The sequence below is a fragment of the Gossypium hirsutum genome, chromosome D09 (genome assembly GCF_007990345.1).
Source record: "Gossypium hirsutum isolate 1008001.06 chromosome D09, Gossypium_hirsutum_v2.1, whole genome shotgun sequence".
Lineage (NCBI taxonomy): Eukaryota > Viridiplantae > Streptophyta > Magnoliopsida > Malvales > Malvaceae > Gossypium > Gossypium hirsutum.
The window spans coordinates 9775811-9803298 of record NC_053445.1 but is presented as its reverse complement, the minus strand read 5'-3'; the positions used below and the strand labels follow the sequence as shown (position 1 = coordinate 9803298).

Below are 27488 nucleotides of genomic sequence, written 5' to 3'. Positions count from 1 at the left end.
CATAACACTTTATTTGATATTTGAGTTTCACACATTTTTTTAAATGGTATTTATTTTTTTATAACAAGTATACATTTTAATACTTAAAAAAATGATTATATTATTTAATGTATGGTTATTTAATTTTATTAATATAATTGGTATGTTATATTATTTTAAAATAATGTTTAACAATATTCTAATTAATAAATGTGACAGAAATTAGGATGAGTTCACTTATCAAATTAGGCGATCACATGACACTAATGATCAATGCGACGGTAAAAAAATTAAGTATGTCTTACCGAGAAGTTAAAATGCTAAATTTGCAGGATTTTTTTTAGTTGATCAATATTTTTTAAAATGATAGGATGAGTATCACGTTTTGAAAGCGCGTAGCCATGGGCCGAGCTACCGTCCAGATGACCGTATAATGTCATACTCAGAATTCACTAGATTTGGATCAGCGACTTCAGTCTAGATGTTTGAGTTGCGACCTAACATAATATCCGCCTTGGTTGAGCGATGGCGCCCGGAAACCCACACATTTCATTTGTCGTGTGGGGAGTGCACCATCATGCTCAATGACGTTTCACTATAATTCGAGCTATCGGTAACGATTATGCGATCACTGGTTGCAGTGAAGTGGCGGAACCTACGACCTTATGCTACAGTATGCTTGTTCGCTCGTCGGGTGATGGGGAGAATAGATTAACCAGTTTGAAATTTTCTTGGTTAAAAGAAAATTTTGAAAACGTATCGAGAAGTGCCACGAAATCAAAGCTTATGTGTTAGATTTACGAGCCACCCAGGCTTACAGTTGGGGGTCGAGAGTATTGAAAACACTATATCGTGAGCTATGTCGGGCTACAAAGCACGATACGTAAGACATAGGTGGTTATCTAATACTACTGTAGTCATGAACGTTGTATAGAATGTCGTTTTTGGCATCAGTATAGCCACCAATCACCACTATGACCATTTGTAAGTAGGTAAGTAAATATCAAAATTAACCTAACCAACGATTGAGTTCTTTTACACAAAATTATTTGTTAACAGTTTTCCTTTGTTGATAGATGGTCTACGTGCCCTGCTATTGGGAGGTCCGCACAACTTGGGGTGTATCGTCAGACAATCGAGGCGTATTTTGGGGATGAGGTGAATTTTTTATAAAATTGTCGATAAAAACCGTGTCATGTTATTAAATTGATTACACTATTTGGTCATGGTAGTATAACCATGTTAAATATTTTGTAGTTCGTATGGATGTCATATTCCATGTCGGATTTTGTCTCTATTATTCCGCAATGGGCTCACGCACACTCAATCGTGTGGCGCATCAATGCTTCGGTGTTGAATTTCTTGACTGTTGAGTGGTATAATAGCGATCAAGTTCTTTTGCAATTCGACCGCAAACAAGATGTTCTGGACAACCCCATCAACTTCGACGCCATCCACGGTATTAATAAGAGGGGGAAGAAGTCAAAGAATTGGGCAATTGCGCATCAACAATTTATTGCATTGTGGAATGCCTAGTTGCAGTGGAGGTCTCACTTGAAGACGTGTTTGTTTGACTTTAGGCCCTTTGTTCACTACCAACAATAGTATTTGGAGAACGGGCTGCCATATTTATTCGATGGATATTTGAGGGTAGTCACGTGACACATACACCGATGTAGGAGTCAACAAGGTGGACCGATTCAACCACCTCGTCGTTGAGGCCACCAAAATGCTGCTACCCAACCACACCTCGAGGTCAAGCCCGAACCCCAACCTCTGCAATTTTTGATACATTCTAAAAGTTTAAATACTCAATTAAGTGAAAAAAAATTAGAGCTTAATTGTTTTTTTTTTAAGTTTGAAGGCTTTTTTATTCATTTTGAAAGTTTAAGTACCTAATTGAATGAAAAAAAAAACAGAGGCTTAATTGCTTCTTTTTTAAAAAATTTAAGGACTTTTTACACGCTTAAGCTTTTAATAAAATGACATATTAATCATTTCCTAATCAAATTGGTATCTGATTAACTCGTGACACTAACTCAATCAATGATTTTATTAATAGTATAGAGTAAAAAATTCTTAATAAACAAAAGTGATTTCTTTTCCGATAACTATTAAGGTCATTTTGGTAAAAAAGAAAATCGCAGAACAGAGATTTTGACTTTAACCACGTTTAATTAGCAACGGCCTACATTAACAGATCAGCACTTGTGTTTCACGAAATAATACAAAACACCTCAGCATAACAATAAAACTTAAATTACACTTATACCATTATGCCTTCAAAAAAAGAAAAACAATAAAACTTAAATTACACTTATGCCATTATACCTTTTAGTATTTTTTTCAACATCATTTTATGTATGTATAATATATATCTAAAGGTGAATATAATTTATTTATATATATTAATGAGTAATTTTTTAAAATATTTTATTTTTAAAAAATAAAAACTATATAATATTTTTAAAGTTATATTACTGTAATTTTTAAGGTTTTCAAGTAAATTCATTAATTTAATAATTCTTTAAATAATAATACATATATGAATGTAGATATGAATTTGATTTTTTTTTTACTTTCTAAAAAGAGGAATTTAAGAAATATTTTAAATTTATTATTGATGGTTAGGGTGTTCATCGCTCCAAGTATAACTTAGATTCGAGTCGTACTAATCGCGTTACTGTTAAGACTTTGCTATCCTCTTACAATTGAAAAAAAGAGTTTAATATATTTATTAATTTTTATGACACGTTGAATTTTAAATAAATTAAATATATTTAAATAATGATTTAATATAGAATAAATTTCAACATTGAGAAAGGGTATAAAATCAATTTAAAAAAATTTTGAAAATACAAATACCATGATAAATTTAAACATAGATTTTTTTTTTATGAAACAATCTCGTTACAAGTTCTTATCAAATTTGTTTTTTTACACAATACCTAAAATTACTATAGTCCCATCCTAACCCATAAAAATAATAAGGCGCTTTAGCGTACTTAAACCTATATCCTCCATTGACAATAATATTTATACCAATCGAATTAAAACTCAATCAACAAACATGGGTTTTTAAAACATTAATAAAGAAAAAGATTTTATATCATAATAATTGAATTTATTTTATAAAATTATATATTCAAAATAGAGAATAAATTGATGTAGGAATATGTTATGATATAAATGGTCGAGAAAATCTAGAACTAATAAGATTTCCAATATTAAAAGAAAATTAAATACTACAAAATATCCCTATTTATTTTCTAATTAAAATGATACTATAAATAAGATTTTCTTCCTCGTTTCTACATTCAAATATTTTACAGTTCTGCTATATTAATCAAACGGCTAATCGAAAAGTGGAGGAGAGAAATTTTTTTCAAAAAATCGAAAATTTTCTAATATTATCGTTATTTAATCATAGTTTTTTTTTTATTTTTGGATTGTGGAGGTTCTTTTTTTGGGTTATAAATCCATATCTTTGTTCTCGGAATCTGTTGAAAGATCGAAAAATAAACCACCAAACGGCTATAATTGACGTTACGAGGAAGAGGAAGAGAAAAAGGAGAGAATTTTTTTTTTTTGAAAAATCATTGCTAAAATTTTACTGGGGTTTCGTTTTTCTAGATTTTCTCTGTTTCAAAATTTTGACCTTTTTTTGCTTTGGGGTTTATTTTTCTGTTCTTTTTTTAAAAAAAAAATTATGTAGACGACTTTGATCTGAATTCTGGAGAACTTGAAGACTTCAACAAAACATTTTTTTATAAACAATTTATTGATTAGGAAGTGGCAATCTTTGTGGGATTTTGTAGTCATGTCTGATGGGTATTCTAATTTCAAGAAGACTGATGATATTTGTGAAGGCGTTTGTGGAAAGGTAAATTTTCTTTTCTCTGAATTCACTTTCAAAAAATTTGTTCATTTTGGGGGGCGGGGGTTGATTGATGGGTGCTTTTACTGTTTTTCCTTGAATTTGTTTAAGATTGAAGGTGAAGGTGTATGTGTGTGTATATATATATATTTGCCTTCATCTTTTCTTACTGTTAATTTCTTTGCTCTTTTTCTATTATATTTTCTTGGGAAAAATGTTTCCTGTATGGTTTTGATTTCTGGATGGCTGATGATCCTCTGTTTGGTTGTTGTTTGAGATTAATGGAAAATATGGGAACATCTCTTCTAATGGAACTATTGAAGAAATTGCTTTATAGTTTCCTTTGACTTTCATTGTTCCATACATTCCCCCCCCCCCCATTTTGAATGTTTTTTGGTACGTCCATTTTTCTTTCCTTGAAGTGATTGATTGACAACGTATTTGCAAGGAATTGGAAAACTATTGATTTTAGTCATATGAACATGAGAATGGAAAATTAAGGAGAGGTTTAACTATATATACATATGTGTGTATGTATATGTTTCTAATGTTGTGAAGTAGGCATAGTTGGTGTTTTATGGGAATATGATGTGGTTCATGATTTGTAAAATGCTTTATTTTTGTGCTTAACCTTGATAATCTGATAATGTTTTTCATTTTCTAATCTGCAGCAGGGGTCCCGTGCTGCATTGACCATATCAAGATTGCGGTGTATGTTGCGAGGGTATGATATCAGGACTTACATTTTTGTGTTTGTGATTATCCCGCCAGCGATTTTCGGCCTATATTTGCATGGACAGAAGATCAGTTATTTCCTAAGACCATTATGGGAATCACCTCCTAAGCCTTTTATTGAACTCCCTCACTATTATCACGACAATATCATGATGGAGACTCTCTGCAATCTTCATGGATGGAAAGTTCGTGAATTCCCTCGACGAGTCTTTGATGCAGTGTTGTTCAGTAATGAGATAGACATGCTCATGATTCGTTGGAATGAATTGTATCCATATGTTACGCAATTCGTGCTTCTTGAGTCCAACTCAACATTTACTGCCTTACTGAAACCATTGTTGTTTGCTCGCAACAAAGATCAATTTAAATTTGTAGAGCCTCGCTTGACATATGGGACCATTGGTGGGAGATTCAAGAAGGGCGAAAACCCTTTTGTTGAGGAGGCATATCAGAGAGTTGCATTGGACCAGCTTCTTAGACTAGCAGGTATTGAAGATGATGATTTATTGATAATGTCCGATGTAGATGAGATCCCTAGTGGGCATACAATTAATCTATTGAGATGGTGTGATGACACACCACCTGTACTTCATCTTCAGTTGAGAAACTATTTGTACTCTTTTGAGTATCTCATAGACAACAAAAGCTGGAGAGCCTCGGTTCATAGGTACAAGAAGGGCAGGACCAGATATGCTCATTATCGTCAATCCGATCTCATCTTAGCAGATGCTGGGTGGCATTGTAGCTTTTGCTTTCGGTATATAAGCGACTTTATATTCAAGATGAAAGCTTACAGTCACACGGATCGAGTGAGATTCGCTCATTTCTTGAACTCCAAGAGGATTCAGGACGTAATATGCAGAGGGTCTAACCTATTCGACATGCTTCCTGAAGAATACACATTCAAGGAGATCATCGGGAAGATGGGACCTATCCCTCACTCGTATTCAGCAGTCCATCTTCCTGCGTATTTGTTGAATAATGCGGAGAAATACAAATATCTTCTGCCTGGTAACTGTGTGAGAGAACGTGGCTGAGTCTAGAAAACCGGTGTGCTATGGAGTCTTCCATTACAAGTTTTGTTGGTACCGGAAAGGCCTGCCTTGGCAATTTGATGGCTATTGCTGTAGCATTGATAGAAGTATACCATTTATCCAACAAAATCTAGGCATATGGAATTTATGGTTGTGAGGGGAAACTTCATGTCCTTAATGAAGCGGACAAAAAGGTAATTTCATCAAAAAGTATTTTTCCAAAAACAAACAGTTTAAAATCTCAGCTTAAATTAAGGTTTGATTTGAAAAACTACTTGAAATCACGGTTGTTCCTTTCAACCTCAATGGCATACTCTTAATATTTCTTTATATTTAAAACACAAATTTAGAATTTAGAATTTAGAATTTAGTATAGTAACTTTATCATATTTTTGTTGATTACAATTGAAGCATGCCATTAATTGGCAGTGGTATTTGTGGTTGTGAATCGAGTCACATGTACTTGACTGCAACCATAAGCCAAACCAATCACAAGATCTCATGATATTACTTGGCATCTTTCCTTTATCTTTTTAAATAATTAAGAGGATTAATCATTTTTTTTAAGAAAAAAGATACAATGTTGATCATTAAGCCAAATGTTTGGAGTCTGATGCTGTCATTCTTTACTGCATTCATATAGGTATCACATAAAACAGTGTCAAGGTATATTTGTGTTTTATAATTATAAAGGTTGAGATTTCGAGTCTCATCATATGTTATTATCATGTGTTTCTAATTCTTAATCCGTAATTTATTTGTGATTGTGCATACATATATTTATAAATATATGATGTTTGAAAATAAGAGGTTGAGAATCGACAAGTGTGAAGTTTGGTTGTAGGAGAAATAGAGAATTTGAGAGAGTGGGGAAGAAACCATAGATTTTGCACTTGGCATGAAATGCATGAATGCTTTTTTGTCAAATGCACCTTTTAGTGGTGGGAATGGGATCCCATTATATATTTTTGGATCATTTTGACAATCAAGTGTTTGTATTCTTAAATAATGCTTTTTTTTAGTTTTGGATATTGTGTTTTTCAAACAATATTCGAATTTTGATATTTCTTATGTGATTTTATTTGTACTGATAAAAAAATTGAATTCGTTGTGTTTAGAATGGGATAGAGAACCAAATGTTCTGGTGTTGGATAATGGAGGAAGTAAACTCTCATGAGATCACGATTTACCATCAAAATAATCGGCTCTTTGCTCCATCCTAAACGAAGTAAAACCAACCTTCACCTTATTTGATCCTTGTATTAATAATTTTTTGTCAAATTACTCAAAATAGATTGAAAAGTTATCATTTATTAACTTTGTTGACACGTGAATTGTCATATAGATGATATTTTAAAATTTTTAGAAAATAACATTTATATTTTTTATTAATTTTTAAATTTTAAAAATAATTTTTATATTTTTAAAATTTTAAAAGAAATTAATCAAATGCTAGGATGTCATCCATGTAACAATTCACATATATTAAATTTTCCATCTATTTTAAGATCATATAACATACCAACAAATAAATAAATAAAGAGCTAAAATAATTATAATAAGACAAGAGAGAGAGAAATGAAGGTCGGAGATTTGATTGGAGCAGAGAACACAGAGCACTGGAGCAATGATATATTCAAACAAAGATTTCTCTTTTTTTCTTTTTTAATCCCCATAATGCATGTAAACGACCTCGTTTTAGTATACCGACTAATGATATATTCAAACAAGACATTAAGAGACGGAAGCAAGGAACCTCAACATTTCACACAGAGGAGTTAGAATTATCTTACATAACATCATCATCAAATGCTAAACATTTTTCCCCCCAAAGAGGAAAAACAATAGCTCAGATTGTAATCATTTTCAATAGTTACAAATTTTAGTTCCAATACAAACATCAACTGTTTTGCGTTTCCATGGAAACAACACCTACCATCTTTCTTCACACAACCAGCAGCTTTTATTCGGAAACACAAGCTTCCGACCGGGATGGAACAAGCGTCAAATAGCCTTGAATGAAGAAACCGAAGATCAAACAAACTCACTATCCCCCCCCCCCAGAAAGCAAAAACAAGTATTGTCTAGCTTCGGGGAGACAATAGACAAACACAAAACTTGGGACTTTGTCATCGGGGAACACTCTGCATCGTGTTCATAATCGGTCTAACCACGAAAGAATGCTTTCCTGAGAGCCAAATTGTAGATCCTGCACCAAAATGTCGAATGATGATAATTTGTAAGATAACATTTCGAGAGGCAAACACATCAATGGTGGAAAGAAGCTTACAGCTAGGGTTACATCAGGTGGTGTATCGAACTCCAAGTTCTCGAGCTCAGAAATTCCGCAGGACGCATCGTTATTTCCTTTCGTCTCAATTGCAGCACCGTCAGCTTTAGGGTCGTTGGTCGTTGGCAGGGAAGAGGAATCCAAAAGCTCATTGCATAGCAAAAATTCATCAAAGCCATTAAAGTCGGGATTTTCCACAGCCTGAGATTCCCCAGCCAACCATGCCGGGTAGTGCGAATTATCCTCGCATTGAACAGCATCCGTATGTACATCAGATCTTTCTACAGCAAATTTTGCTTCCTAAACCACAAAAATGAACTTTGATGAGGATCATATGAAAGAACATATATATTCATATATGGATCTAATTGTATATCATGAATACCTGGTGCATATTTTCTTCAATGTCATCAAGTATCATAGACTTCCATGGCCGAGGTGGATCAGGAGCAATTGTTTTAGGGGTCCTCGGACTAGTGCGAATCATCAAGTTATCCGGTTCTTCAGTCATTGGGCTATCATCGTTCTTCTCAGTTTGTTTCTGCTGTTGATAGAAAATCTTAGAGACCACATATTCCCCATCGTGCTCATCTTCCGTATCCCCTAGATGGTATTGATGCATCACCCAATTCGACTTTTCGGGTTTACACCCTTTCTTTGTACTTTTATAGAGAACCATTATCTTCTTCCACCCCTTATGAACTCCATTTTCCGTAACAGGTTTAGTCTTTCCCGTCTTATGCCAACGAACATGCTCCTCGTTTGTGTTATCTTGATTCTGGATTTTCCGGCGCTTCCGCTGACCAGTCGAATAAGCATTAATCGTTCGATGAAAGAAGTGGATGCTACTTCCATCCTTTCTTGCACCTACACAAAATCTAGATGAAGTGATGATATAATCCGGCACAATCCAAATCAAGCAGCAATATAGGTTTCCCATTACCATAAACTGCAAATTTCCTAAGATTAACCATGAATAGTACCTCGGCGACGTAATGTAACCGAGGAGTACTCACCTACTTCAAATAACAATGAATGCATATACCAACAATTCATCCTACATATGACAGCAATGTAAAAAACAAAAATATAGTATCCAAATCAAGCTGCAGTGTATATTTTCCATTGTTGTGAATTCCGAACGTTGCAACATGGATTCGATTAATGCCAAATGCGTAATACCCACAAAATGGGCTAATATGGTAAATCGAGTTCATCCTACATGTGACAGCAATGTAAAAACAACAAAATTAGTTCATCCATAACCACATTTACCTGGAAGATTCTCAGGATGAGTGTAACAAATCCCCTGACACTCGCAGAGCGTCAGAATAAACTCATCGATAAACAGGTGTTCTTTCGAGTCTCCGACACCGCACTTAGCGGCTAAGTGATCTAAAAGCTCTGAATCAGATGGATCAAATTTCACTCCCACTGGAAGGCCAGGCCATTGAGGAAACACCTGCAAATAAAACAGCCCCCACACATAAGTGTAAGAAAACCATAAAAACCTTAAAAAATTCGATTGAAACAATGATGTTTTCCGCTTACATCGCTGTTATCGATACGATAATGACAGTTGGGACATTCACGATTCGCTCCGCAATCAGTGATTTGAACGGAAGAAGACCATGAAGCATTTTTTACTTTCTTTGCTATTGCTCTGCTATCAACAAGCCAGCTCCTGCAAAACAACAATGGTTTTTGTTATGAGCAAAATAGTCCAAAAACAAAACATACATTGGAGAAGTGTAAAGAAACAGGTTGTTTTTTTAAGGATGATTTTCCATTAATAACAGTTGTAAGAAATCATGAACTCTCTCAATGAACCTCATACTGGATGAAGAAACAGTTGCACTTGATGACCCCCACCCAAAAGGTACCACAAAATTAAACTCAATGGGAAAATAGGGGGTTAAATATAAAAACCAACTCTATTTATGGTAAGTTTTTATGTAACTTACAAACCCCATTAAATCAAGAAATAAAATAACCCAGATGTGAGGGATTTATTTTCTTAAAAGTCCATAAATTTATCCAGAAAAGAATTCCAACCAAAAATCAGTTAACTCTACCCACCATGCCTCCTATGTCTAGGTAAATTTAAAGGAAGCTTTTCCATTAACAACAGTTTGTGCAGTAATGAAGAGCTTCTAAGAAAGGATGATCATCAAATAACATCATGTAAACTCTCTCAATGGAGCTCATAATGGATGAACAAACACAATCACTCAATGAATGACAAAGTCCCCCCACGTCTTCAAACTCAGGTGAAATTAAGGAAAATAGGGGTTAAAAAAAAACCAACCCCCTTTACAGCAAGTTTTTACTATACCCCCATTGCCTAAAAAAAGTAACCCAAGAAATAAAAAAAGGAATTTCATGGTAACCCAGAATCTTAAATCACGTATTTCCCCCATAAATTCAACATCAAAACTTCAGTTGAAAATGGGGATTTCAAGTTAAAAGTCCAATTTTTTTCCCAAAGAAAAAAGAATCCAACCCAAAATCAGTCAATTAAACAATGAAAATATTATCATTAAATTCATTATTTTTTATCATTAATTTCTTTAACCTTACCTCGCCATTAACAAAGTAAAGAAAGGGGAAGAGGAAGAAGAAGAATGATGAATAGAGAAGAGAGTATAAGCGAAGCTTTTAAGCTCTCTAAATACTTCTCTTTCCCTTTGCCCTTTTTCTACACTAGGCTAAGTAATCGAACGATGAAAGGAGAGAGAGAGAGCGGGAAATTTTGCTTTGGAACTCATATAATAGGCTCGGAAACTCAATCTCAGCTTCGGAGAATGACATCAGAGCGGAAGTTTGTTTTGTTTTTTTCATTTGTAGGTCCCGTAGTTGACTAAACCTGGACCCGAACCATTTGGTTCGGACACGAAGTTCGGTTCCTTGTCTGAAGAATGTTTAAGCACTTGGCAGCTTCGAATTTCGAGCTTCATGGCATTTTTCGTAATTATCTTCAATCTCCTACTTGCCTCCCAAGCTTGACAATGGGAACGTTGGTTCATTGGAACACTTCAAATTGTTGGTCTAAATTCCATCTTCAGTCCCTGTATTTTACTAATATTATCAAAAATTCATTATTCGACTGAAATAATTTGTAAAATAGATTTACCATTCTAAAGGAAAACAATTTTTTTTTTGCTTCGGGTTTTCTAACAATTACTGTAATCAAGTGACAAAAAATTTAATGGTGCTAGTGAGGACATTAGTAACGGTAGAATTAAATTAAAAATTATGAACTAAATAGGTAAACTGAGTATAATATAAGGATTAAAAGTAGAATTTAACCAAACTCAATTTTTAAATTTTTTAATAATAATTGAAAAGAAAAAGAGAACTTTTTTACTGAAAATTCCACTGTTTCCGACGCGGCTTCCTTTTTAATTGGATACTAAGCATTATTATCATTAATTCTGTAAATAAATCTAAAAGTGTATTATGCTTTAAATAATTTGTGATTGGTAAATCTTATGAAAACCTTGATTTTGTTAGTAAATTATAATAACAGGATAAAGTTCGAACAATAAATGTGACTAGTGCGACTCAAATCCAAGATACACTTGAGATGGTAAACACCCTGACTATTAGGTCATTACATGGGGTTCAATGAAAACATTCTTTTAAGTCATGAAACATTGCAACTTTATAAGAGATTTAAATTGGATAAAATTAAATACAAGAATTGAAGTAATACAAGCATTGTAAATTTGTTTGTGTTTAGAGCAATTTGAATACGAATGTGATTTTGATTTGTTGTAAATATTTACTTTCAATCATAAATAAAAATGTCATTTTTAATTTTTATATTTGAAAAACGCTAACTCAACCTCACATAATTAGGGAATAACAGTATATAATAACATATAATTTTTTGAAAAAGGACATTTTATCTGACAAATATATGAAATTTAATAAAACTTGATCATTAAGCATCTAGTCGTTGTAGTATAGTGGTGAGTATTCCCGCCTGTCACGCGGGTGACCCGGGTTCGATCCCCGGCAACGGCGATTTTCATTGTTTTTATTTTTTTCATTTTTCATTGGTTATGCGTTAAACCGGATGCCAATAAAATGTAAGAAAGATGGGTGTTGAGAGACTTGGGGGCCCATGATATTACAGGCCTGCAGTTAAATACATAATGCTACAAATCAAGCCCAATCTGTTCAAAAAATCAATGTTAGCCTCTCTTTTATAGGATTTATTTTTACAAATTATTCGAATATTATTATCTAAATTCAAATTAAATTTTATTCTTTCTCAAATATCCGAATTCACAAAAAAATAATTTTAAAAATTTTAAAAATATTAAATCCGAAAAAATCAGAATTTAAATATGCTAAAATTTCTTAATTATCTGCATTCAAACAGTAAATTTACTTAAAATTTTGAAGCTAACATATAGTGATGGCAAAATTTTCACTGTCAGGTCCTTTTTAAGGTTTTTTTTTAAAAAAATGATACTGAAATTGATTTTAGTGAAGTTAAAAATAACGATCATGGTAAAATTAGATATTATATTAAAAAGATTAAAATTGGTGATTTAATATGTGTTTGGATTAAAACGTAATGATAGCAATAAAGTGAATTATTGTAAAAAAATAAATATATAAAATAACTGGGGATGATAAGAAGGCGAGGTGAGACGACACAGATTTTTACTTCCCCCGACCTAACATTACATATACTCGACCCCGCATAATTAGGGAATAAATGTGTAGTATAATAAACAATTTTGTTACCTTTTCGTATAATTTTGTGAAGGCTTAAATAAAAAATTCTCATGTTTTTATTAAAAATAGATTACTAATTTTAGCCTAAACCGTCTGTATGGTTAAAAGAAATCTCAGCCATTCAGAGCTTGACACGTTGTATTTTAATTAAATTTATAATAGAACAGAATCGAATTTAATTTAATAAATTTCTTTCTCTCTCCATCGTCTTCCTCCTCTCTTTGTTTTCCATAACCACCCACCGTCATGACTGCTCCTCGCCACTGTTATTGCACCACCGCCACATGGTTGTCACTCTGGTTAAAACTAAAATGGAGTCAGCCCTACCGAAGTCAACCTTCCCTATCATCCAATAACCAAGAGCAAACTGAATGGATAACCTTATCCAACAGAAACTTAAAAAGTGATAAAATCTGTAAAACTTCCCAAATATGAACAAATTAGATGCGAATGCGATTTCCCAATTTTTTAAAGTTTTCAACTTTCAACAAAGATTACCGCAAAAATCATGGATACCAAGAAACACCAGAGGTATACAAATGACATTGTAGCCAACTCAACACTGTTCATATTCAGACAAGAAAACACACTTGATCTTTGCTTACTTCAGTTTTGTGTTCTATTTGAATAATGGGTCAGGGGTGTTCGTGTTTGACTTGTCTTTTTTTGGTCTCTCTTACTACAAGTTGACCAGTTAGTTGTAATATTATGTATGGTAATATTTTTAGTATTGAAATATTATGTTTAAATTTATTTATCGTATTTTTAATAAAATTTATAAAAAAATTTATCCTATATACATATAATCGGCGGGTAAAAAAAATTAGTTTTATGTGTATATATGAGATTAATTAAATTGGATTAGCTCGCTTAAGATACCACATTTTTTCTTTTCTTAGTAGGGCACGTTTCTTTTCTTTGGGGTTTTAGGGTTTTGAGAAGTTTGATTTGGACTGTTGGGGAGGTCAGTGGTGATGGAAGTAGAATTAGCAAATATGAATCTTGCGGATGAGGAGGAGGAATCGGTTTAGTTTGATAAGGATCCAGGTGGGGCTGAGGAAGCCTATCGTTTCTGTTTAGTGGAAAAGGTATTGACGAATTGTGTGGTTCATTTTCCTTTTTTAAAAAGAACTTTGGCTAGTTTATGGCATCCGTAGGGAGGAGTTTCAATCACGGATATTGGTAAGAAGAGGTATTTATTTCAAATTTTCTATGAAGTAGATATAAAGAGAGTAATAGATGGTATGCCTTAGTCATTTAATAGGCATCTTATTGTTTTTTATCGACTAAGTAAAGGGGAAGATCCGTTGCAAGTTCCTTTAGTTTATACAGATTTCTGGGTCCAAGTTCAAAATCTGAAGGTTTGGCACGACAGTTTAGAAATTTTATTGGACTGTTTGTTCAGTATGATACAACTCTAATGACGAGGGGGATAAGGAGATTTATGCAAATTAAAGTTAAAATTGATGTGAGAATGCCTTTGAAGCGAAAAAGAAATTGGCCTTGGGACAAAATAGGGAGGGGTATACCTATTTCCAGTACGAGAGATTAACGGTATTTTGTTTTTTTGTATGGAAAGTTAGGCCATGGTAAGGGCTTCTGCCCGGTAAGGATGACAATTGGAGTTCAGGATGTATCATTAAAGGTACAGTTGAGAAGGGAGGTTTTGGTGGGTAGTAGGTGGCTTAGGGAGGAGGGTTCAGATAGTTTCTAAATGAGTGGTAATCCGCTTGGAATGGATGTGGATGGGCGTATTGAGGGAATGAATTTTGGTAATACTCAAATTGTTAATTCTTATCTGAATAGCTGGGGTAGAGATGGAGTTGTGACTAAACAAGGAGATTGGAGACAGAAGCAATTGGGATCTAACTCTGAGGATAGCCCAATTGAACTATGTAATGGGAAGAAGAGGTAACAAACGTAGAGAGGGAAAGCAATTGGTTTTGGTACTACTGTTTCATTGGATGAAACTAATGAGATATCGACGACCGTTGGACAGCAAGCCGACCGGAAGCAATGAAACTCTTAAGTTAAAACGTTTGTGGATTTGGGCATCCACATGTAGTTAATCGCCTCAGGAATAAGGTGAGGCATGAACAACCCCAAATTTTGTTTCTAATTGAAACAAAGTTAAGTGAGAAGAGAATGGAACGTATTCGTCTAAAGTGTGGTTTTGTTAGTGGAATACATGTGGGAGTTTTTGGTTCGACAGGGGCTTTGTCGCTGGGGTGGAGGGGCGAGTATGGGGTTCAATTGAGGAGCTTTTCATCTAGTCATATTGATGTGGAAGTTCACGAAAAATAAGGCATGCTGGCTTGGAGACTTACAGGGTTCTACGGAGCATCGGAGAAATAGAAAAGAGGGGAATCAGAGAATTTACTAAGTTACGGAGTTGTCAAGAATTACCATGGATGGTAATGGGGGATTTTAATGAGGTTATGTTCTTGTTCGAGAAAAGGGGGGCCAATTGCGAAATGAAGAAATATGGCTTGTTGTAAGGAGGTTATAGAGGAGTGCGATCTCAGTGATTTAGGTTTTTAAGGGCGATGGTTCACATGGGAAATGGGTCGTTTGTCGGAAACAATGTTCGAGAAAGAATTGACAGAAGGGTTGTTAACATGGCTTGGGGCAGAGTTTTCTAGGATATTATTTAAAGTACTTGCCTCATGCTTTTTCTGATCATTTCTTGATTTTGATTGATTTAGGGGTCATTCGTAGAGGTAGTGTGATTCGGGGGAAGGGGGTTTTAGGTTTAATGTGAACTAGATCTTAGAAGACTATTGTAAGGAACATGTGAGAAGTTTTTGGGAGGTGAATATTGATGATGTTCCGATTAAGTTGGAAAAGCTAAGGAAGGTTTTTAAGACCGTCATGGGACAAATTTCTTATGGTAAAAGGTGAGCGTCAACTGCTTTGAATATGCGATTGGCTGATCTAAGTTCGACTGATCCGGATGACGAAATATTAGCAGAATTGGAAGAGGTTAAGTTGACTTTGAATTTGGAAGCTGATAAAGAAAAGTTGTTTTGGGAACAACGTGCAAGGGCGAATTGGCTTTGGTTTGGGGGTACAAATACATCTTTTTTTCACAATCTAGCAAATCAATGAAAAAAGAAGAATACTAAGAAGAAGCTGAAATGACCGAATGAGGAGTGGATAGAAAGGGAGGAGGAGATGGCAAGGGTAGCGAGTGATTATTTTAAAGGGATGTTTACTATTTCGCAAACAACGAGTTGCGACAATGTGTTGTTTGGGATCCTGATTTGCATTCATGAGGGCATGGACAGTGAGCTTATTGCGAAATTTTGAATTAAGAAAGTTCTGAAAGCCATAAGAAGTATGGCACCGTTAAAGGCATCAGGTATAGAAGGTTACCCTGCGCATTTTTATCAAAATTACTAGCATATTTTGAGGGGGAGATATCTTAGTATTGTTTAGATGTTTTGAATGGAAGAAAGGAGGTAGAGGTTATCAATAGTACTAGTATTATGCTTATTCCAAAAGTAAATTCCTCGAATAGTATGTCGTAATTCAGGCCGATCAGTGTGTGTAATGTGGCTTATAAGATTATTTCTAAAGTAGTGGTTAACAGATTCAGAACTGTGCTGGATAAATATATTGATGAAGCACAAGCGACTTTTGTTCCGGGAAGACAAATCACATATAATGCGCTTATTGCATATGAGGTATTGCATTCACTTAAACAGAAACGAGTTGGGGCACAAGGGTATTTTACGTTGAAATTAGATATAAGGTATATGATAGGGTGAAATGGAGTTTCATAGAAAAAGTGGTGCATCGTATAGGGTTTTGTGATGAATGGTGTCACTGGTGATGGGGTGCGTTAGAACGATTAAGTATTTGATTTTGTTCAACATGGTTCAACGATTAAGTATTTGAGTTCTTATTTATTTTTTATTCACGAAAAATATTTTTCTACTCTCCTTAAAATGACAAAGGTTGAGAGGACCATTAAAGGTGTAAGGGTCGACCGAAGTGGATTGTCTTTAACTCATCTGTTTTTTGAAAATGATAGTATCTTGTTTGGGGAGGCAAGTCTGGATGGTGCGAATTCTATTAAGTCAATTGTGACAGAATATGAAGCGGTGTCAGGATAGCTGATCAATTTTGAAAAGCCTTTAATTTTCTTTGGTAGTAATATGTTAAGCGACATAAGGAAACAGATTGGAGAGGTGCTTGGGGTGAGAGTTTCTTGTAATTCAAGAAAGTATCTTGGTTTACCGACAATGGTTGGTAGACGAAAGAATGAGGCTTTTGCAAACTTTAAAGACATGTTTATGAAGTGTATTGAAAGCTGGAGTGTTCGTCAATTGTCGCTTTTATCAAGTCAATTTTACAAGCTATTTCAGTTTATACAATGCAATAGTTTTTGTTGTGTGTTACTCCATGTCGTGAGTTTGGAAAGTATTATTAGTAATTTCTAGTAGGGGAATTCTATAACAAAGAAAGGGATCCATTGGTGCGATTGGAAGATGATTTGCAAGCTGAAAGTATTAGAAAGGTTGGGTTTTAAGGACTTAGCAAAGTTCAATATTGGTTGCTTGCTAAATAGGGATGAAGGCTAATAATGAAACCAGATTATCTATTTGCTCGAGTCATGAAAGCTAAGTACTATCCAAATAATGGCTTTACGAGTGTCGACTTAGGATTTCACCCTTCGTATACTTGGAGGAGCGTTTGGGGTGCTCGAAGACTTCTGGGACAAGGTATGGGGTGGAGAGTGGGAAATGGCAGATTGATAAACATTTGGAATGATGCTTGGTTACTGGGCCCTGAACAAAGAAGAGTAGCAATTCAGAACATTGATATTAACTACACAGTGGTGGTAGATCTTATTAATACTGAGTCGGCTACCTCGAAATCAAAGGCCTTGCAAGAGCTATTTGATGAGGAGCAAGTGAGCAGAATAATAACCATTCCACTTGTCGTAATTGAGCTAGGGGATGAGAGAGTTTGGAGAGGTGATAATACAAGAGTATATTCAGCAAGGAGTGGGTATAAGTGGCTACTAAATGGGGATGTGGTAATACCTACTGGGGAGGGGGTACATTAGGAAATGTTACAGACTTTTTACAACAAATTGTGGAGACTAAGAATTGCGAGTAAGATAAAAATTACAATCTAGAAATTGGCTAACAATTACATTCCTACATTTGATAATTTACAACTGAGAAAGTTGGTGGTGGTAAATTGTTTCCCCTTCTGTCATCTAATGGTCGGTGAGCCACATTTGCTGGGACTGCTCGTTCACCAAGCGGATCCTGCTGGGGGTGGGTATAGATGTCTTACCCATTAACCTGGGGTAAAGTTGGAAAATATGGTTAGCAAATTTATTTGTTAATAGTGGTGAAGAACAATGTAAATGGTTAGCTATTGTTTTCTGGGCAGTATGGCATCATAGAAACAAAATCTATCATCATGGTGAAAGATAAAATGTGTTTGGCCTCGTTTCTTTTGTTAAAGCTTACTACACAGAGATTAGTAATGTTGAAACATCTATAGCAACTAACATTGTTTAGAATGATAATGCATGGTATCCATCGATGACAAATGTGGTTAAAGTTAACTTTGATAGTGTTTAACAAGCAAGATCATAGTTCGGTGACAGGGATAATTTTTAGAGACAATGAGGAGTATATTCTGGCAGCATGTACATACCCAAATAATTTTGTGTCCGACCCAACTACGGTAGAGGCAAGAGCCTATGTACAAACGGTGATAGTGGCTGAAGAATTGGGATTTCAGAGATTGGTGGTGGAGAGGGACTCCGTGACCGTAGTTAAAAAAAGTGCAATCACTGGGGGAGGATAGATGAAGCATTGTTGTGTTAGTAAAGGAAATTAAAGAAAGGGACCAAAGATTCCAAGAACTCACCTTTAGATTTGTGGGTAGATCGGGGAATCAAACGACGCATGCTTTGGCGGAGAAAGAAAAACAGTGGTCGTCGTTGAGGGTTTGGATTGAGGAGGCGCCGCCAAGGGTAGAAGCAGAGGCCGAAAGAGACAGAAGAAATTTGAGGTGAAGGAGTTGAACGAGTTAGAGAAAATGATTATTGAGGTCTCTGACGGTTCAGATCTACAGGTTCCATTGTCGTTCGCTGAGTGCTACTGACCTTAGGGAGCAAAATGGTGGCTGTAGCGACGTTGATGAAAGAATCCAGGGCGGTGGGCTGCTATGTTTTTGTCTGGTTGTATGTTCTTTTATTCTTTTTTCTGGTGTGTGAAATGTCTGGAGAAGATGGTGGGTTTTCTATTAGTTTTGTTGTGTAATCTTTCTTAAGTGGTTTAATTGGTTTTTTGCACTTTTCATTAATTAGGGGCAGCCACTGTGGTCTGTGTCACTTTCTTGGTGACAATTGTAACTCGTGCAGTTTTTGCATTTCTTCATTTCATCAGTTTTCAATAAAAAAAATTAAATTGAATTAAATACAATAATACAAGTAATTAAAGCCTTTCTATTTACATTAATTTGTTGTAAATATTTACTTTCAATCATCAATAAATATGTCAACCACACATGATTAGGGAAAAAATGTATATTATAATAAAAACTATTCTGTCACGTTTTCATATAATTTTCTGAAGACGACATTTTATCTGCAAAATACTAAAATATTGAAAAAGACAAAAACTTGATTTTCCAGCATCAAGTCGTTGTAGTATAGTGGTGAGTATTCCCGCCTGTCACGCGGGTGACCGGGTTCGATCCCCGGCAACGGCGATTTTCATTTATTTCATTTTTGCAACCGGAACCTTGGGTTGGATAAAAATTGAAGAAAACGGCTAGTTCGAGCCCAAATTGTCCTGAGGACCGAACCAAAATCTGGGCTTGAGAGACTTAGGGGCCCATAATTTTACGGTCCTGCAGTTGAAAACATATTGCTGCAAATCAAGCCCAAGGTTCAAAGAAGTTAGATATTTGAATTCATTTATTATATGTTAATTATCCCACTATTATTATCTAAATTTGAATCTTAATTAAATACTATTCTTTTGTGGAATCTCTTATTTAGCTTTAAAAAAATCGAATATTTTAATCTGTATAAATTCGAATTTGAATGTGTTAAATTTCTTTATACAGCCAGTCCTTTCTATAACAACTACATGCTATAAAAGTATTTCACTGTAACAACTAAATTTATAATAGAACCGATTTTTTATATTTTATTTTAGCTCTTTGTACCTATAACAGCAACAACTTATTGTCAAAAAATTTAAGTCAAATTTTAGTATATAATCTATTAAATAAAAATAATCTTAATTAAAATATTATTTTAATAAAATGTTTAAATTTTGTATAAAAAATCTATTAATCATATTTTATTAAATGAAAATAATTAACAGAATTAGATATACCAATTTAATATTCTACCATGAATTTAGATCATAAAATTATAAACGATTACTTGAATTTAATAACTCATAATAAATTATTTAATTTAATTTTAAACTCATTTTAATTAGTTAAATTTGTTAGATTACGAACTTCATAATTATTCATATGAAAAAATGTAAAATAAAATATGCATAAGAGCAATAATGCGCGCACCTGTTATATGTCTTTTAATTTTTAATTTTGTTGATTTGATTCCTACTTTCATTTTTTTAATATAATTCTCACTGTTTTTTTTTTTGATGAAAAGTTATGATATGAATTTTATTATAGGTTTATAACAATATGTTGTTATAGGTGTATAATAACCCCCTCTCTATAACATGCAAAATCTTGGCTAACAAATAGAGCTGTCATAGAGAGGATTGGCTATGTATATAATCACAATTATAAGCATTTTGTTACCAATAGATTCAAGTATTTAAACCTTAAATCTCGTCCATTATCCAAATAAGCAATGCAAATTCAAATAATGAATATACTAAGTACCTACCTACATCCGTTCCGAATCAACAAAGATAGTAATTTTAAAATTCGAATTCAAATATTATTTGAATCCACAATAAATGAATATACAAAAAAAATCAAATTGAATATTGCAAATATCCAAATATGTAACATGAATTGTCATCCCCTGAATGATTTAAAAACTGGACTGGATCTATTGGTTCAATTGGTGAAATCAAATTGTCCAATGGATTTTACATTGATTCACTTTGAATGGAGTGTATTTTTCTTTTTAAAAATGGGACATGGTGAATTTTTTGTTTTTACTTGCTCAACTTGAGTCCACTGTATGAATTTATCATTTTATCATTGTATATATATATAATTATTAAAAGGGTAAAAATATAATTATGTTGTAGAAAATTTCATATCCTTTATATAATTTTTTTTCCAAAAATTGAGTTTAAATATTTTCTTGCCTTTAAAAATATTATAAAAAGGGTAAACTATGCTTTAAATCTTAAACACTCAACTTCAAAAAGTTGCAAAAATTATCAATAAACTATTCAAAAGTTTTCATGCAAGTCAATGGGTTGTTAAAATAATTGATCTATGGTATTTTTTGTTTACATCATGCACCAATTGGAAGCTTTCTTCTCTTTCTATTTTATAATTCATTTTTTTTAAGAAATAACTTCGAACGTCGCAAATTTGAGAACCAAAATCTAAACATTTTTCTTCTTCAATCTCTGACATAGACTGTCAAATTTATTTAAATTTAAAGTATGTTCTTTTACTTATCAATGGATAGTAATCCACTAAACCAATCATCAAATCGACGCTTAAAGCCCGCTAGTTGAGCTTTAAAACAAAACTTAACAGTTCGATAACTTAAATAAAAACTTTCAAATAGTTCAATAACTTAAATGAAACCTCTCAAATAGTTCAAGGATTATTTTGTATTTTTTCAAAATTAAGTGACTAAAATATAAATATACTAATAATTTAGTGACATTAGATGCAATTTACCCTTAAAATTATTAAAGATAATAACAAAAATTAAATTTAAATAGAATGAACGTGTAAAAATTTTCAAAAATATACATTCATAATGAAAAAAACTTGTACCAACCATGGAATGATGATGAATTTAGCATCATCCATCTTACCCTACCCCATTACCACCACTAGATTAATACAATCATCTTTTAAAAAGTGACATCCAACAATGCCGATCCTAACATCAACAACCCTTTTCTTATCTCGAAATGCATCTTCCACATGAAATCATGCAAATTGTAGAGAGAGAGAGAAAAAAAAAGGAGCAAAGGCATTTGGATGCACCTTATTTACATTGATAATTTTTTTCATCACAGCAACCCCTTTACATCCCACAAGCTGAGGATCCCATCTTATATCATCTTCTAAAGTTAAATGTAAAGCAGCAGTATGCAAAGTTAACAAATCCATCGGATTCTCATCTAACTCTACTAATCTAAGCTAATTAGAATTTTTCCCATTTTTCCCCTTATTGAACTCCCCTAAAAAAATCATATATGACACCCTCGAAAAAACCGGATTTGAAATTTTCGAGGGATCAACAACACCAGTTAAAGCAGAAGAAACCTCTTGCCCTGTTTTCTTCGGTGGCCTTCGGGGTTTCCCCTACATCATCTCTTGCACCCATCAATGAACTTGTACCAGGTGACTCCGGTGGCAATACAGCATTCTCGGATGTTGTTCTCTTAGGAGGAATAACCTGCTCCACTGGTGAAATGATCGAGAGATAGCGTAATAGCATCTGTATGATTTGGCTGAAATTCGGCCGAGCATTTGGATCTTCTTGCCAACATGAGGTCACGATCAATGCCAAATCTTCAGGAAGGTCATCAGCACTAGGCCTAACATTCTGAAAACAACAGGTGAAGAAACACAGTCATAAATGAGTTTATTCTTGGTGAGATTAATTTCGAGAAACTGCATTGTGATTGTAGGTGGGCATAAAAAGCCCCCATTTTGACACTTTTGAAAGTAAGAATTACTTGAGTTGGACTGATGGTATCGTTAATGGGAAGGCTAACCTATCAAGATTCAAAAGTGGTCATATATCATTTATCATTCACAACATACTAGTCTTACTGTAAAATGACACAAGGGTGGTTTTGCAGATAGTTCTTTCAGCATCGAGTGAGCTTTTCAAACGCAGACAGACATACTCGAGAAATCATCCTTTTAAGTGTTACTCTAAAACAAGGCTCCAAATCATTACCTTAAAAGCAGCTGCATATGCTGCTTGTAAATTCGACATGCCTTCAAAAGGCAACTTGTTATGAATAAGTTCCCACAACACAATAGCAAAGCTGTAGGCATCCACCTTATGGTTGTAATGCTTTTTCTCTCCGTGCCTTAACGTAACTGTGCTATAAAGCTGTTAGAATAGGTAAATGTGTCAGCATCTTAAAAAGTAAAAAGAAAACCGAAGATAATAGATAATTCAGCATATTACCTCAGGAGCCATCCATCGGTACGTCCCGGTTTCAGCAGTCATCATTTCTGTTAATGACTCTTCTCTGGCTAAACCGAAATCTGCTAGTTTAACCGTTTTATGGTCCTCGGTCAAGATCAAGTTCTCGGCAAAAGGGAACAATTTATCAGGATCCTGCAAATATTGCATAAAGTTTACTTAAAAACCATTATTGCTTTCAATTAATTCAAGTACGAAACTATGGATCCGGCAAGTAGAAGCATAAAATCCAAACAAAAGATAGGACCATATTTATGTCACTATCAGTTTAACTTAATTCAAGTCACTATGGCCTCCCACAACATATAATGTTTAGCTTGGGCCCTGCTCGGAATCGCGCCTTCACTAGCAGTTTAACAAATACGGAACACAAATTCATCACTACCAAATCATTAAAAAGCTTACTACCCTTTTCATAAGTAAAAATTGCCAAACTTTTCAAAGAATGCTACTTATATAAGCACACCAAGAAAGGTTATATAGACATATAGTCATACCCGGTTTAAGGTCCCGATGAATGATCCCATGAGAGTGTAAGCATTCCATTGCACGAGCAATGTCGAGTGCGAATCCAATCACAACACGCATGTCCAAACACTTTGGCCGCATATTAAGAAGGTATTTACGTAACGTACCGCCTAGTAGAAGCTCGGTTACAATCACCATGATAGGTTCCTTGCAAGCTCCAATAAACTACACAAACATGATAAAACTTCATGATTTACAGGTATTCATATGAACAAATACAAGGAACATAACAAAACTAAGCAACAAGAATCAATGGTATAATATATATAATTTATTCAAAGTAACCTTCACTAGATTTTTATGTTGAACTCTGGATAACATAGCAACTTCCCTAGCAAACCTTCCTTCTCTTCTTGCAATCTCTTCAGGGGTTTCCCCTCTTCTAACAACTTTAATGGCAACTGTCTGATTTTTATATCTAAATGCATCCAATGGATTAAAAAGTACACTTAGAAAAAGAGAGAGCTAAATTGAGGTCCAAAAGGAGGAGCTTGAATTGAATTCAATTAATTAGAATTTTTAGACTTACTTTCCTTCATAAACTTTAGCATGAGCACCTTCTCCAATCTTGGGACCAACAAAAAGCTGCCGAGGATCGATCAACCACTTAGCATCTATACTGAAATCTTGAGTTGAAAAAAACCCATTTTTAGATCCCATCTTTTGGAATCCACCTTTCTCAAAACATGAATTTAATCGAAAAATCCCACATTTGAAGTAAACAGAAAAAAGGGTTTTAAAAGCCACAACTTTTCATAGGTGAAAAAAAATGGAAGTCACCAAAGACATGCCTTTGCCTACATTAAAGTATATACAAAACATAAACCCATACCCAAAAATCACGGATTACAGATCCAAAAAACCATCAAGAACTGCTCTTTAATGGGAAGCAAAGAATAAAGACCCACATGTTTTTCCACCAACAAAAACAAATTAATTAAAAAAAAAGCACAAAGACCCTTCTGTAATGAAGCAACCAGCAAGCTCTGACACAGGAAAGTTTTTTAAAAGAAAATAATGGGAAAGTGAGGTTAGTAAGCAATAGAAATATATAAAGGGAAAAAGGAAAAAGCATTTAATGGGGGAGGCTTGATTGTGAAGGGAGTTTTGCTCATGAAATATGGCGGATGGGAAGTGGTTACTGGTTTTTGAGAAAGACAAAGATGGTTGTTTTCCACACGGTACATTGTAATGGATACTCTTTTTCTTCTTCTTCTCTTTATAAGAAAAAAAGAAAATAAAAAAGTTGAAAAAAGAATTTTTATTTTCATTGGTTTCTTGTGTTTTTTCTTGGTGAATCTTTGTCAGAAACAACAGTGATTTTATTGCTTCTTTCGTCCTTTTTCATTGTTTTTTTCTTTCAATAATAATAACACCATTTTTTTGTTTTATTTAATGTCGATATTTCATGTTATTATTCATTTAGAGTGTTTATAATAATAAAAAAGCGAACATAATAAATTAATTTATTGTTTAATAATAATATTATATTCACATTATAATTTTCTCTAAATTAATCAATTTATTATTTTATAATATATTTTTATTTAATTAATTGATGGATTTCATGTGTTAGATATATATATATATATTTTAATTTGGTATTTTTTAAAATTGTTGTAGGATAAGGTGGCAAAAAAATCCTAATAAGATTTAGCTAAATAATTTTTCATAATTCCTTAGAATTTTTTTTTTAAATGTAGCATAAAAAAATTCGCAATAAAGCCGACCTTATTAAATTTATATTTTATTACGTCCTTCGGTGATTAATTAACTTTAATTAATGAAACATAAGACCGTTGACTTTCTTTATAATAATATCTCACCGACATCTTGACCTTTGACTACGTCATGAAATAATTAGCTGCCACGTCCTCATTTGATCGTACTGTTTCCCTCGGCTTTCCTGATTTACCCTTATTATGATAACGTGTCAAATTCCCATTTGTTGAATGATTACAGGGTTCAGCTCCTCTATTTCCCTAATTTTTATAATGTTATCGCTTTCCCTATTTATAAAATTAAAAAATTCAAATATATTCCAAGTTTTTATAATATATGAATATTTAGAATTTAATCAAATTTTTCGAATTTAAAAATGTAAATTTAATTATTAAAATAATTTTCTTTCTGTTAATAATTAAATTTGGATTTCAAAATATGAAAAATAGAAATGTTAAATTTCAAATACACGAATAATATAAGAATTTATAGTATATTTTAACTGAAATAAAAAAAATTTTAAACAATCTACATGGAAAGTGCCTGATGAATAGTAAAAAAAAATATGTTAAGAAAGGTGAAAAGATTTATTTAGATTGTAAAGTGATATTTACTTTTTTGACTTCAATATTTCCCCTAATCTTAGCTTAAATAAAAGAAAAGATATTGGAAGACTTGACTTTAATTGGAAGCTTATATTATGATTGAAAATAACAACTACCCCATCCAAATCCAATTAGCTAAGATAAACTTTCAATAATATTATAAATCTTAATATTAGATTTTCGAGTTAATGAAGGAGGACGTAGGTTTAAGTGCGCTAAATCGTATTATCTTCCTATTTATAGGTTGGAGAGGAACTATGGATAGTTCTAAGTATTATGTAAAAAAAATAAAAAAAAATATTTTTAGAACTTATAGTAAGATTGATGAACAAAATTATTGAATTTTATTCCAACCTTAAAATTAATCAACTCTATAATGTAAGCTTAAAATATCTAAATTTATCGTAAAACCATTCATTGGCATTACATGATACTTTTAGTACACTATTTCTTCAAAAATATATTATAAGAAATAAAATATTACATACACTTTTTAAAAAAATGATAATTGCATTTTTTTATTTTGAATTTTTTTAAAAATAAGTATTTAAAATGCATTAGTTTAATAATTACATATTATTATTCATAATTTTTTTTTCAAAAAAATCCCATCATACTAACAAAACCTTAAATACTACATATAAATATGTAATTAACATTTTTTTAAAGATAAATATTTTAAGATAATGATAATTGTTGAGGCAATTTTTAGAAGTCCTAACCATTGCACTTGACACGGCTCAAGTTGTATATCTTTCTTTATTTGTTAGCATGTTTGATCAAAGTATATTTTTAAAGATTTTGTGCATTAGTATAGTTGGAGAAGGGATTGGACAAAACAAGACTAAGTTTCAAGTATTTTTTGTGATCTGATTACTTTATATATTGGGATATGTAATCCAATAATATATGGGTTAACTTTACGAAGGTTTATCTCAATCTTTTGTGTCTTTGCATTAAGGATATTTAATTTGATAAGATTCGAGTAGATCAAGTTGAATTGAAAGTTACTTTATGAAGTTGTATTTTTTGCTTTAAATAGTTGCTTCACGCATTGCCACAAGTAGTGCCCACTACTCTTGACATTACGCAAGTCACATAATTTGTCTTATTTGAAGTTTGACAATCTTTTTAATAAAATTAGTTAGGCAATGACTTAAACTCTTACATATTAGAGGCTTGTGTAAGTTAGAACAGTGTAAAGCTAAGCACTTAATTTGTTTGTTAGGAATTCATTATTGTGAGTGCATTTTGTAAGTGAACAAATGAGTCACTTAATTTACACGCTAAGTTTTTAGGGAAAAAATTGGAGGGGAGTATTTTAGATCTTAGGTGCAAAAGTGATATTACTTTATCAATACGTTATAAGATTTAAATTACTTATTGTATGAGATTGAAAAATAATAGACTACCAATATGGGTTAGGCCTCACGAACAGAGGGAAATTAAATTGTGTAAACATTTTGTTGTGTTCTTTTTTTGTTTTCTATCACAGTAACACTCCCATTCGGCACTACTTGTAACACTGCTCCCTTGTTCTTGCAAGTTTCAATTAAATTTCTAACAGTAATTTTTAAGGGTT

The 27488-nt window shown here is 33.1% G+C and overlaps 3 protein-coding genes, 1 long non-coding RNA gene and 2 other non-coding genes across 10 annotated transcripts; 3 read left to right on the top strand and 3 right to left on the bottom strand.

Annotated features, from left to right (window-relative positions):
• Positions 1 to 3174: 3174 nt before the first annotated feature.
• On the top strand, positions 3175 to 7011 carry LOC107892246 (uncharacterized). 4 transcript variants are annotated; one of them, XR_005918522.1, is made up of 3 exons: positions 3241 to 3862; positions 4531 to 5819; positions 6744 to 7011. XR_005918522.1 is itself a non-coding variant. In XM_016817269.2 (2 exons), exons 1-2 carry the CDS (start codon positions 3800 to 3802, stop codon positions 5626 to 5628), a joined length of 1164 nt encoding a protein of 387 aa, XP_016672758.1. In that variant the 5' UTR covers positions 3175 to 3799; the 3' UTR covers positions 5629 to 6742. The 4 variants fall into 4 exon arrangements, 2 of the variants coding, with proteins under 2 accessions (XP_016672758.1, XP_016672759.1); XR_001682543.2 differs by having other exon boundaries at positions 3244 to 3862; positions 4528 to 5819; XM_016817269.2 differs by lacking the exon at positions 6744 to 7011 and having other exon boundaries at positions 3175 to 3862; positions 4528 to 6742.
• A 354-nt stretch (positions 7012 to 7365) lies between these two features.
• On the bottom strand, positions 7366 to 10802 carry LOC107892748 (NAC domain-containing protein 8-like). Its single transcript, NM_001398515.1, has 6 exons — positions 10496 to 10802; positions 9467 to 9599; positions 9191 to 9377; positions 8301 to 8782; positions 7916 to 8215; positions 7366 to 7834 (listed from the first exon to the last, which is right to left on the bottom strand). Exons 1-6 carry the CDS (start codon positions 10501 to 10503, stop codon positions 7781 to 7783), a joined length of 1164 nt encoding a protein of 387 aa, NP_001385444.1. The 5' UTR covers positions 10504 to 10802; the 3' UTR covers positions 7366 to 7780.
• A 1070-nt stretch (positions 10803 to 11872) lies between these two features.
• On the top strand, positions 11873 to 11944 carry TRNAD-GUC (transfer RNA aspartic acid (anticodon GUC)). The gene has a single exon. It is a non-coding gene; the product is annotated as a tRNA-Asp (tRNA).
• Positions 11945 to 16780: 4836 nt separating this feature from the next.
• LOC107892247 (uncharacterized) lies at positions 16781 to 18969 on the bottom strand. 2 transcript variants are annotated; one of them, XR_001682545.2, is made up of 4 exons: positions 18563 to 18957; positions 18347 to 18485; positions 17543 to 17985; positions 16781 to 17460 (listed from the first exon to the last, which is right to left on the bottom strand). It is a non-coding gene; the product is annotated as an uncharacterized lncRNA (long non-coding RNA). The 2 variants fall into 2 exon arrangements; XR_001682544.2 differs by lacking the exon at positions 16781 to 17460 and having other exon boundaries at positions 17491 to 17985; positions 18563 to 18969.
• A 368-nt stretch (positions 18970 to 19337) lies between these two features.
• On the top strand, positions 19338 to 19408 carry TRNAD-GUC (transfer RNA aspartic acid (anticodon GUC)). Its single transcript has one exon. It is a non-coding gene; the product is annotated as a tRNA-Asp (tRNA).
• A 2200-nt stretch (positions 19409 to 21608) lies between these two features.
• On the bottom strand, positions 21609 to 24789 carry LOC107892248 (serine/threonine-protein kinase STY13). The gene is made up of 6 exons (XM_016817272.2): positions 24109 to 24789; positions 23865 to 23997; positions 23552 to 23744; positions 23034 to 23161; positions 22797 to 22955; positions 21609 to 22436 (listed from the first exon to the last, which is right to left on the bottom strand). Exons 1-6 carry the CDS (start codon positions 24237 to 24239, stop codon positions 22125 to 22127), a joined length of 1056 nt encoding a protein of 351 aa, XP_016672761.1. The 5' UTR covers positions 24240 to 24789; the 3' UTR covers positions 21609 to 22124.
• Positions 24790 to 27488: the final 2699 nt, after the last annotated feature.